Here is a 12,244-nt window from a genome sequence, read left to right as displayed (position 1 = left end):
ACTGATAGCTTGGGCGTTCTGTCTGCTCTCACCAACAATAATGTTTGAAGGATGCTTGTCACAGCTGTAGTCTATTTACCTGGCTCTGCGTCGACTTCAATGGTGGAAGCTGCCATTCAGTGGCGTATCAATGGTGTGTTGATTTATTCAGTGCCATTGATAGGTGCCAGGCTGTGGTCTTTGTCATGTCGCCAGGTCATTTTTGTGTTGAGCAGCTTATGTATTGTAGCTTCTCTGGGTGAGTCGCGGTCTTAATAGGTATCATTATCATCCGTCATCCGAGGTCAAAGGTCACTATAGGAGTGTCTGTTTCTCTAATCACTAATTTTCTCTCTCTCTCTCTCTCTCTCTCTCTCTCTCTAATCACTTCTCTATCTCTTTCTCCCTCTCTCTCTCTCTCTCTCTCTCTTTCCGCATATAGGAGGATCAAGAGGTGCACCTTTCATCTGTCACGTTTTAAACTGCAAACGCACACACACACACACAAACACACGTGCACGCCACATTCTGATTGATTTGTTTTGATCGCGCTCTCCCACTTTGCCTTTCTCTTCCGCCCGTCGACTGTTGCTACCGGGCGGACGGGGAACGACACACACAACACACGTGTGTTCTTCTGGACGCATAAACAAGAGGTCGTCGGGTGGGGGGGTCGGGGGTTCTGTACCAATCAGCATCCTCCTCCACTCAGCCATGCAAATGAGTCCCGCGGCCATCTCCTCCGCGGCCTCCTTAAGTGAGTGGCGCCGGGAGGCGGCGGCGGGGAGCGACGCCGGGTCAGGCGGATCTTATCCTCTTAAATGCTAATGACATTTCGCCATTCTCTTCATTAGCGCCGCGCCATTATCAGTAATTTGTAGACCCCACCCCCCTCCCCTCCGCGCTTTGTCCCCCCTCTCCCCTCCTCCCGCCCCTCTCTCCGCTCGTCTAGAGAACCCTCGGCCGAGACGGAGGACGGAGAGAGGGCGACGGAGGACAGATGGAGAGAGTGAGGAGAGAGAGAAGGAGGGAGAGGGGAAGAAAGCGCCCGGGGCGTCGGCGTGTGGAGTCGGGACCCCCCCCCACACACACACACACACACCCACACACACGCACGCGCGCGCACAACACGGGTTGTGTAGGTAAAGAGGTGTAAGATCAAAAGAGGCTTAATTTGGCACCTGTGTGACTGACTCCCGGACGGATAATTGGATGCTCATTTGAATATCGCCAACAACGCCGCGGTTGTTTTTGTTTGCCACGAGTGCTGTACCCCCCCCCCCCCCCCCAACACACACCCAACCCTTCCCATTCTCTGACAATCCTTTCTCCCCGCTTTTCTGGGTATTCAGCAATCAATATGGTCTCTCTGAGTATGCCCCTTGTTGAGGACACATGAATAAACAAATACGGGTTGGAGAAAAGGTCATAATTAAATGATTCTTTTGAAATTAAAATAAAAACCGCCGTCGGGACGAAACGGAGGCCCGTTCAAGAGGAACACGAAGCCAGGCGCCTTGGCTTCATACGCATCCATGCCCTTCTCTCTCTCACACACACACACACACACACACACCTCAATTTTGCGTATGGAGAGTGCCCCTCGCCCGCCCCTTCTTGGTGAAATCAAGGCCTTAGCGCTAATGTTAATCGAGTATCAGCAGGGCCAAAGGGGGGTTAGCATGCGGAAAAACAGCAGCCACTCCACACTCAGAAAGGCAGCATATGGTTTGGGTGTGGCTGTCATAAGTGGCTTTTCTACACCGGAGGGTTCAGTGAGCTTCTTGTCTTTGAAATCGAGAGTTTAACATGTTTTTTGAATGCTTTTTCACGGTGCCCACCCACATGCATTGTATGACCAAAACGGTGGTAGAGCAATTACCAGACTTTCTCAAAAGTGCTAGTTTTGTCAACGTTTTGATCCGAACCATTGTATATGATCATAAGTAACCTTAAAACAGGGCTAAACATGCATTTTCCCATCCAAACATCTGGATTCGCTGTGTCAGCACACGGTTCAATGTAGCATCTCCCGGATGCAAAAGAGCAGTTGAAGAAAGATGAGAGAGAGAGAGTGAGAGAGAGAGAGAGAGAGAGAGGTGGACTAGAGAGAGAGAGAGGTGGACTACTAATTGTGAAGGTCCGGGGTCTTCGCCGGTCAACCGGGCTCCGTTGCTCCGCGACAACGTTCCCGGCGATGTTGTGTCGGGGGTCCCTGGCCTGTCGCCGCGCGGCGGAGGCAGAAAAAGTCGGTAGACTGATGGATAAAAACCTCAGGAGACCTTGTGTGGGCCAGCTGAAGACCAGAGTCCTTTGTATTCATACACACACACACACATCTGTGTATGGCCATCTGGCGAGACGCTTTGTCTCCCATTGTGGCGTCTGTTTGGATTCATATCGCTTCGTTCTGCATTATTATTTCCTTTCTCTCGCTCTCCCGCTCTCTGCGTCCGCCATCGCGGCCCAGCCAGCTGATTACCTCCACTCCGCCACATCGCCTTGGCTACTTGTCCTCGGCTGAAAGCCGCTGCGTGACCATTTGCAGTCAGGTGGAGTGGTGTGTGTGTGTGTGTGTGTTTGTGTTTGTGGGCGTGAATGACCAGAGCCAGTGAATAGAAATGAAGCACACCTGAATGCAGCTAATCAGCTCAGGAGATCGAGTGCTCATTCTCAACTGGCATGTGTTGACCTCCCAAACACACACACACACGTGCGCACACACACACACACGTGCACACACACACTCAAACCGATGGCTCATAATTAGCAATGAATCTCTCTCTAACTCCCCCCCCCCCTCTCTCTCTCTGTTTCTCAGGTGACTGATATAGCTGACGCCATGGTTCTGAAGCAGCTATTTGAGACTCTGTTCAGGACAGGGGTAGTGGTGGTGGCCACCTCCAACAGACCCCCAGACGGTGAGGCTGAAAAGTGTGTGTTTGTGTTTCCGTCGGTGTGTATGTGTCTGTGTGTGTGTGTGCGCCTTGTTGTCCTTCATTCTTGTCAGCTGTCAAGTTTCTCAGGAAATAATATTGTAGTGCAGCTCCTCTCATTCCCGTGCTCAAGTCAGTCTAGGTTTACAGTTTTAACTCCTCAATAGCTAACTACCACCATCTCCAATTCATTTCTAGTCCAACCTGTTTGCGCTCACCTTTCCCCCTCAGTGAAACCCCTCCATTGTACTTCTGTGCTGACGAGCTCGGCCTCTTGTAATTAGGCCCTCGCTTTTTACCCAACCCGAGGGTGCGTCTCAACAGTCTCAAGGTGCATCCTTGCCTCCTGTTCTCTTACTCAAGATCTCAAAACAAGTGCAGAGGAGCGCTATCTGTCGATTAGGTTGCAGTCTCCCTGGGCATCTACAGCTGTGCTGAGGAAGGAAAGAAGACAAGGAAATATAGTAGTACAGGATTGAGACCCACCCCTTCAGGCCTAATGCTGGATTCACTAGAAATTCTGTATAGAGAGATTCTAAAACTTCCTTCCTTGAGGTAATCTCTAATCTACAACAGACTCCTTTACTATCCACACCGTTATTAAGATCAACAAAAAAACTGTATGAAGTTACTGACTAGGTATATTTTTGCTCGATTTGTTATTAACCTTCAGTGATAATACAAATGTTCAGAAAGACATTTTTCTTCTACATTCCTTTTAAATACAGCAAAAACAGATCTTCATAAATATACAACTTATTTGAAGTTCATTGGAAGGTTAGGGAACTATCAGAATCAGAATTTGTTTATTGCCATTTTTTCTGACACCGTGGTGCTTACAACAATACAACAATGGACAAGCACATGTACAAGGACAGGACAGGATAGTGAATGACAGGACTCGTAAAGTGCAGTGATAAACTAAACAACACAGAACACAGCACACCACGACACCATGGCTGCCACGGTCGACGTCATCATCATGGTGAAAGAAGAGACCTCCCTAAAAGTATCAGACAAAAGGTTATTGATCTCTACAGATCATGAGATGGCTACAAAAAATCCATCAAAATTTAAAGATAGCGCTTTCCACGGTCAATTATTAGGAATAACAGGAAGTGGCTAACCTACCAGGTATAGGAAGTCTTGCCCCCAAGTGTAGTGAAACTGATGGTTCAGGAAGAAGAAGAAGTCCAAGGGGCACAGTTCAAGACTTCCAAAACAAGCTGGCATCTTTGGGTCGAATGGTGTCCGAAGCTACTATTCGACCACACTTACATGACAACGGTGTGAAAGGATTTTTATCCTTATTTTAGTTAGATTTTCAAAGAACACGCTGAGTGGTCGATCAAGCTGGTTTTAAACAAAGTACAATAGTTTATTCTATGTTACGATTCTGCAGAGTCGGACCCTCGCACCGGAAGTGAATCCAGGCAAGAGTGAAGAACGTGAGGAGGGGTCGTTGGTTTATACAGTGAAAGAGGAAGTGACAGTTTCAGGGGGAAGACAGGGAAGTGATGTCACACAGGGAGGGATTTGTAGTTCTAACAGACTGATCTATGAGAACGAACTACAAAGTTTAGAATACCAGTCAAGGGGAAAAACAGAACACTTTGTTGAGACTTGAAATTCATTCACAATTGTCTTTAGAGCAGAGTTGCAAGAAGGAAGCCTCTTTTGAAGACAGTTTACTGAAAAAAGCCTTGAGGGGCAAATGCCAAACACAAGCGTGTCTTCTGGTCTGATTAAATAAAGATTGAGCTTTTTGGAGATGCACATCCACGTGATGTTTGGCATCCAAAGAATTCAAGTAATGTTTAAAAACACTTCATGCTTAGAGCTGTTTTTCATCCACAGGCCCTGTGGCCCCTGTTTGCTTCAGCATGCACTAAAACCTCTGCCAGGAAGCTACATCTTGGCTGCAGATGGACCTTCCAGCGGGACAACGATCCCAAACATATGTCCATGTTGTCCAACAAAGAAATGGTTGACAGAGCACATGATCAATGTCCTGAAATGGCCATTCTCAGTCTCCAGACCTGAATCCAAATTGAACATTTGTGCTCTGAGTTTGAACCAAATAAAGCAGCCCACAGATCTCACCATCACTGTCAACCCAAGAATTTGAAGGAATGCAATCCCCCCCCAAGAAACTACATAACCTTGTTCGACGCGATAGAGGGTGACTACTTCTGCTGCACTTGCGTTCTTTTAATGACCAAGGGAGGAACCACAAAGTACTAATAACGTATGCGAATATTTGCGATTCTTGATTTTTCTGGGAAAAGACCAAAAAATTGTGAAACGTTCGATTGTGGTTCATTCCAATGCATTATTATTAAAGAATATACTTTTTTTTGAGCATACAATAAAGCTCATAACGTATATGGTTTATTTTATATGATCTCTTTTGTTGATCTTTATTAATGGTGTGAATAGAAAAGGAGTCTACTAGGGAGTCTACTCATAACTGGCTAGGTGAAAACTGTCCTTTTCTACAGAGCTGTTTCCAATCTGCTCATCAGATCAGATGATTGGGTTATAGAGGTCTGGGTCTCTGCCTCAGCAGGTCTCCACAGTCTCAACCACCTGAACATGGACTCTGTGTGTGTGTGTGTGTGTGTGGTGGTCCTCCCCATCAAAGACTGGCTGTTAAAAAGCTTTCAACCATGAAAGACAGAGAGAGAATGATCCGGTACGACGATACACGTTCCATGAAACAAGCCGTGTAACTCTTTAATCTCTCCCACTCACCCTCCCTTTCTCAATTCAACCGCCGTCGTTTGGCAAGGGCTCTGATGTCGCCAGGCGAGGGAGGCGGGAGAAGGAGCGCGAGCGAGAGCAGAAGGAGAGCGAGATGATGACGTGACGTCGCTCTCTACCCGAACGCCAACCGACGTCTCGTCCGCCGGCTCGAGTGGAGTGTTTTCGTGTCGATGGCGGCGAGACGGCCCTCCCGAGACAAAGACGAGCTTCTCTGACATTTACCCGCCATTAAGAACAAAGCGTCAGACCACGGCGACTTGATAGAGCGCCTCTTTGGTTTTAATTAGACAGCTAATGGAACACTAAAGGCCTTTAAGAGACGACCTGACATGAAAGGAAGACATATCCCTCCCCGCTTTGTTGATGTTTGAGCCGGGGGGCGCGTTGAAAGGCGTGTGAGTGGGCTACATGATTGAAGGAGGAACTTTGAGATGCGCCATGCTTCCAGCTCTCTTTGTTTTTAGCTGTTGTGGTGTAGCTTAGCTTAAGCGGTTCCCGTCCTTTAGCACTGGTTTTAATGGTGGTGCAGAAGATGGAGAGGAGGAGGAGGAGGATGAATGTTCCATTTCAGGCCCTGGTTGTTCACTTGGCGTTTCCATTACGTGGCTCGCCAGCGGAGCTTTCCGGCAGCTCACAGTCACTGTTGAACCAACGGACTTTTGTGGTCAACAATCTTCTTGTAGGCTACTGTTGTGTCTGACTTCATTTTACCCTCGGCACTGACTGCACAGACGTACGCAGAACGCCCATCCCAGGATGCCCGTCTCCTCCAGCTAGCCTCGCGTCACCAGTCTCTCCTCGGGGAGAAGAGCCTGGTATCTATTTACTTCACTGCCTTAACTCCGCCCCATCATCCGGCTCGAGCCTGTAGAGCCCGCCTCCAACATCCGCTTGCTGTATTTTTCTCGCATCTTCTTTTACAATTTTCGTCGGTGTTATGCCTGGTGATACCATCGCGAATGTTATCTACTCCAAACTTCACCATGTGCAGCCTTCAGTAAAAACATTACAACAACTGTTCGTCTTCCAGTCCAGACCGGATGAATATGCAATGCGTCATCGCGCTTCCGCTCTAGACCGGCGAAACAACACCGAACGAGAAAGGTCCCAGACTACCTCCATCTCCTTGCCATGTCTCGAAAGACCTTCTCATTCCTTGCCAAGTTCTCCCTTTCATCCGCAGACCAAGTGACTGCCATTCTCTTATGTCTTTGCAATTGAAACTGTGGCTGAATGAAACCGTAGAGTCCGATCTGCAGTAGTATTACTCTTTACAGTCTATATACCGTATATACAGACGATCACGATTCCTTCGCTGAATGATGACGAAGCCCACCTGACGTCACGGCAAGGCGGGTCTGGCGCCCTTTGGCCCCACTTCGGAGGGGGTCAGTTTCGGGCCGGGTTATGGAAAAAAGAAATCAACGCAGCATGGTTTGTTTGACCCGGTGCCAAAAGTGCCAGTGGAGAAACACTAATGAGGACGACTTTGGGTTGTCTTCAATTAATGAAATTGAATTATTTGATTGGGAATAGGTCAGTAGAATAAGAGTTAGACACAGACTTGGTGGTAGCATGCGCTGAATGTATTTGTCTACATTTACATATGTGACTTCCCAGTCGTACCTGTGTCTATTTCTTTAACACAGTGCAGTTGAGCACGTCCCAACGATAGGGACTGGACTTCCACCCCCGAGACACAACACGCCACACTGACACTTATCATCAACACCTGCGCCAAGCATTACCCCGCTGAAATGAGTTACTGTCCACGCGTTAACAAACCTCGTCTCTTTATCACCTCTGTAAGCTTAAACCCAAACATCAACAACAACAACAGCAGGAGCAACTACTCGTTTCCGTCTGTGTGTGTGTGTGTGTTTGACTTTGTATTCGTGACACTATCCGTTTGTGTGTGTTTGTATTCGACTGTGTTTGTATTTGTGCGTGTGTGTGTTCCAGTGTTTGACTGTGTGTGTGTGTGTGTGTGTGTGTGTGTGTGTGTGTGTGTGTGTGTGTGTGACTCTGTAGCCATGTGACACTGTATGCATTTGTGTGTGTTTGTGTTCGACTGTGTTTTTATTTGTGCCTGCGTGTGTGTGTTCCAGTATTTGACTGTGTTTACTTATTTGTTTGTGTGTCTGTGTGTGTCTCGATGTGTCTCGATGTGTGCCTATCTGTTTTATGTATCAGGGATGCTACTTCAGAGGTAATTTACTCCAGTGGGGCTAATTGAATCGTCCATTCACTGGGCCTCTGTGGACATTGTCAGAGGCTGAGAAAGAGGCGCTGCTTTCCTCCGCCACCATTGTTTGGAAATGTAATGTATTTCATTTCGCTGCCGCCTCTGCCGATAGAAAAATCCATTTTTGTCCCCCAGGGCCACGTCCGTCCCTTTTGTCTCCTCTCCCCTGCCCATCCTTCAGTTCATCAATGGCCACTTTATCTGCCAATCTGTGGCGGCAGAATGACATTATTAGGAGGCTAAACAGCAGAGCTAATACGGCCCCTCCCCTCTCTTTTCAGACCTGTACAAAAACGGACTTCAGAGGGACGCCTTCCTGCCTTTCATCTGCGTGTTGAAGGTAGAGACAAAGTCATCCCCTTCTCGCGCCCTCTCTCTCTCTCTCTCTCTCTCTCTATCGCTCTCCCTCCTATCCAGTCTAATGTATTCATTTGTTTGTAACCCAGCCACACACACGTGCACACACATACGCACACACACGCACAAACAATGCGCATACAGCCTTAAACACATACAAACACCTCTGCCTGTGCCTCTATCTGTCTTTTTCCAATTTGCCCTCTAGTGGGTTTTTTGATGTGGTTTCTACCTGGGCGCTCGGCGCGGCGTCACAAAGCCGTCTTTGATCATACCTGGGCAGAACGAAAGAGAGGAGAGAAAAGGTGGAGGGGAGATTCGGGGAGGAGAGAGAGGGAGGATGGGTAGGGGGGAAAGGGAGGGAGAGAGAGGGTGAGAGAAAGAGGGTGAGAGAGAGAGAGAGGGGGGGGAGAGAGAGAGAGAGAGAACCGGACCAGCCTGCTTGCATTTCAAAGTGAGGAGACAGGGAGAACAGTGAGGAGGATATGGAGGAGCAGAGTGGAGGGAGAGAGGGAGAGAGAGAGAGGGAGAGAGAGGCTGCCCATGCTACTGTGGAAGTACTTTGCACTTTAATAGCATTATTGTAAGCAGGTAGGCCCTTTATCCCCGCGGCAGCAGCGGTAATTACCAAGCTGTTTGTACCCACTATGATCATAAATAATTGCCGAATAATTTTTCATGCATTGTGCAGGAGAGGGTGGAAAACATTCTTCTGCCTTTCATAGGTATTTAAATCCTAACTAGGGGAGCCAAGCTACATTCGTCTCAGGTGGAAGATGCACTACGCGCGCACACACACACACACACACACACACACACACACACGCACACAGGGATACAACAGATATCTAGATCTTTTGTCACTGCATTGTTTTAACCTGCCAGTTAACATAAAGTCACCCAGCAGTCAGTTCTGTTCAAAACTCTCTCTCAGGTTTCCATCTCTCTCTCTCTCTCTCTCTCTCTCTCTCTCTCTCTCTCTCTCCGTCTTTGTGGGTCCAGTCCAAGGGGTCAAGTTACAGGGGTCTGCTTTAATGGAGAGTTTCGGGGTCATTAGACATCTACTGTGGTGTCTCTCTGCACGCACACACACACACACACACACACACACACACATTCGTTTTCTATCAGTCGCCCATTTAAGAACGCGGGGGCCTTAAAGTCACCCCACCACTAGCAAGAGCACCGTGCCCTGCCCTGCCCTGCCCTGCCCTGCCCTGCCCCCCCCCCCCCTCTAATCCTCCTGGTCAGAAGTCCTGAATGCCCCCTTCTCTGGTCCCCCTCTGGACCCCACAGCCTCCTCTCTTTCAGGGTCCCATGTTCCTCTTTGTGAGGCCATCTGGTTTCTGGGTTGGTGGGGGGGGGTTGGGGGTGCATCCCCCCAGAGGGTCAACCTGTGACGTTATTAAGCAGGCGGGGGGGGGCAACGTTTATTCGGGGGGGGGTGGAGGACAACGTTTATTCGGGCCCTCTCTGACTGGTTGGGTGTTCGGGTTATGGGTGTGTGTGTGCGTGTGTGTGTGCCTGCGTGTGTGTGCAAGGGTGAGGCCGGTCAGTGCGAAAGGCCTACAGCATGTGAGACCAGGCCATTGACCTCTCCTACAGCACCCCCCCCCCGTCACCCCGTCACCTGAGCCGGAGTGTCAGGGGTTAATCCCCCCTCCCCTCTCCAGGGTTGACGTCTTTATTTATCCCCTGACTTTTGATTAGAGGACCCCCCCCCACCATGTTACACTCCCCCCCACCCTGGCTCAAGTCCCCGATCCTGTATCGGCGCCTCCTAGCCTCAACCTCCTTCTCGCCTGTGCTGCCGGACAATTGTGGCGAACGAACACACGTATAGGAGAGAAACAAACACACCGCGTCGCATATAGGAGAGAAACGCGGGGCGCTAAAAAACGGAACGAGCTAAAAAACCAACGAGCTAAAAAGCCAACGAGCTAAAAAACCAACGAGCTAAAAAACCAACGAGCTAAAAAACCAACGAGCTCCCACGGACGGACCATCTCACAGTAGCTTGCACGTAAAAAAAAAAAAAAAAAGTTAAAAATCATTTAAAAAAAGTTTCCTTGGATAGTTGAAATGATTGATTCTGCCACGCCCGCCCGTGAAGAAGGGCAGGCGTGGGCAGTACGGTGGTCTGGCCGGGCCTCCTAGCTCCGCCCCCCCGCCCGAGGCTCTCGTCTCCGAGGAATCCACAGAGAAATCGGCGAGGGTTGAGGAGCATGTGCTACTTAACAAGCTCCAAGTCCAACTCTGTCTCTCCTCCACCTTCCTCCCCCCCCTCCCCTCCCTCCCTCCCTCTCCTCTCCTCTCTCTCTCTCTCTCTCTCTCTCTCTCTCCCGACTGTCCATGGGCGTCTACTCCTGACTCGATCGCCACAGTCCCAAACTTGAGTGCCCGTGTCGTCGTGCTCCGCCCGGCCATCGTCCTATTACGACGGCTAATTGCTCTGCATGGCAAAGCCTGTTCTTTTTTTTTTTTGCTGCTAATAATAAAGACAAAACAAATAAATAAATAAATGAATACAAGTCCGGCGATGGAGAGGGGTTTTTTTTTTTATTATTTTTTTTTTTGCTTCTTCTTTCATCTCCAGAGAGAGATTGGCTAAGCCAGGGCGCTCCTGCTCCAGCGAAGGCCTTTCTCTCAAAGAGCGAGCGTAGAGGAGCGCTGAAGTGCCCCCCCCCCCCCCAACTCCCCCCCCCACCCAGCGCACGAGTTCCCTCAAAATGGAAAAATTGATGTTTGATGACTGGCATTGTGCCACCGGTATTTAGCGGGGGAACAATGACGCACTCTTTGCCTCCGGCGTATGGCGGGGGTGGGGGTGGGGGTGGGGGCATACCTCTGTCCTTTATCCTTTGCATATTTATTTATCAATATTATTTCCACCACGAGGAAACAGAGCGGTAGGAGTCGGGGCCGGGGGTTGGGTAACGGAGCCGCGCGGACGGGGAGGAACCGCGTCTTCTTTGATGTCACGAAACAGAAACGCGGCCTCGTGTTTCGTCGGCCCCCGCGGACGGGAAAGTGAAATGGCGCCTTTTCCTCGTTTTTGCCGTTCTCTTTCTGGCCTGGGGGGGGGGGGGGGGCTTGGGCTGGGGGCTGGGGGGTCTGCTGCTGGAGACTGGAGAGCAGATGGGGGGTCCTGTGGGGTCCTGGATCATGAAAAGGGGGGAGGGAGGGGGTGGGGGGTGCGCTCAAAAGATGTTTCCCCAAGAGGAGCAGCCCCGGCAGAGGGAGGCTGTGAGAACGAGACCTGCCTGGCCCAAGGCGGTCACACTTTAAGGGAATAGATCATTAGCTGTAATTAGGGTGTTCACATTGTTACGCGCCCCCTCCCCGGTATGCAGGGACTGAATAAAATCACCAGACACACACACTGAGACACACACACACATAGATACACACACAGAACCCCCCCCCCACACACACACACACACATACACACACACATAGACACACACACACAGAACCCCCCCCCACACACACACACACACACATAACACGCACACACATACATAGACACACACACAGAACCCCCCCCCCCCCCACACACACACGCACACACACACACACACACACACATAACACACACACACGCACACACACGGGCACACACACAAACCCCCCCCCCACACACACACATAACACACACTGAGAGACACACACACACACACACACACACACACACATAGACACACACAGAGAACCCCCCCCACACACACACACTGAGACACACACTGAGACACACACACACACATGTACACACTGAAACACACCCCCTCCCACCCCAGTTAGTGAAAGCACTTTGATGTCACAAGAGTGGTCCAGGACGGCCAGTATAAAGGCACTGTAAGCTTTCTACTCCCCCCCCCCCCTCCCCACACACACACACACACAGGCTGTAAGACACACACGGATGAATGGACAACAACCCCCCCCCCCCAATCTCTTTTTC

At 49.8% G+C, this 12,244-nt stretch overlaps 1 protein-coding gene across 1 annotated transcript in view; it reads left to right on the top strand.

Moving 5' to 3' along the window:
- afg1lb (AFG1 like ATPase b) overlaps nucleotides 1-12,244 on the top strand; it is a gene marked incomplete at both ends in the record, with an annotated part of 32,076 nt that overhangs the window by 8,605 nt on the left and 11,227 nt on the right. Inside the window, 2 exons of the mRNA XM_084454032.1 lie at nucleotides 2,801-2,900; nucleotides 8,208-8,266. Coding sequence (XP_084310158.1) covers nucleotides 2,801-2,900; nucleotides 8,208-8,266 — 159 coding nt within the window. The remainder of the gene's footprint in view (nucleotides 1-2,800; nucleotides 2,901-8,207; nucleotides 8,267-12,244) is intronic.

This window comes from Borostomias antarcticus, assembly GCF_949987555.1.
Source record: "Borostomias antarcticus genome assembly, chromosome: 19".
In the NCBI taxonomy this organism is placed as follows: Eukaryota; Metazoa; Chordata; class Actinopteri; order Stomiiformes; family Stomiidae; genus Borostomias; species Borostomias antarcticus.
The sequence above is the reverse complement of the archived record's forward strand: the minus strand, read 5'-3'. Positions and strand labels throughout refer to the sequence as shown.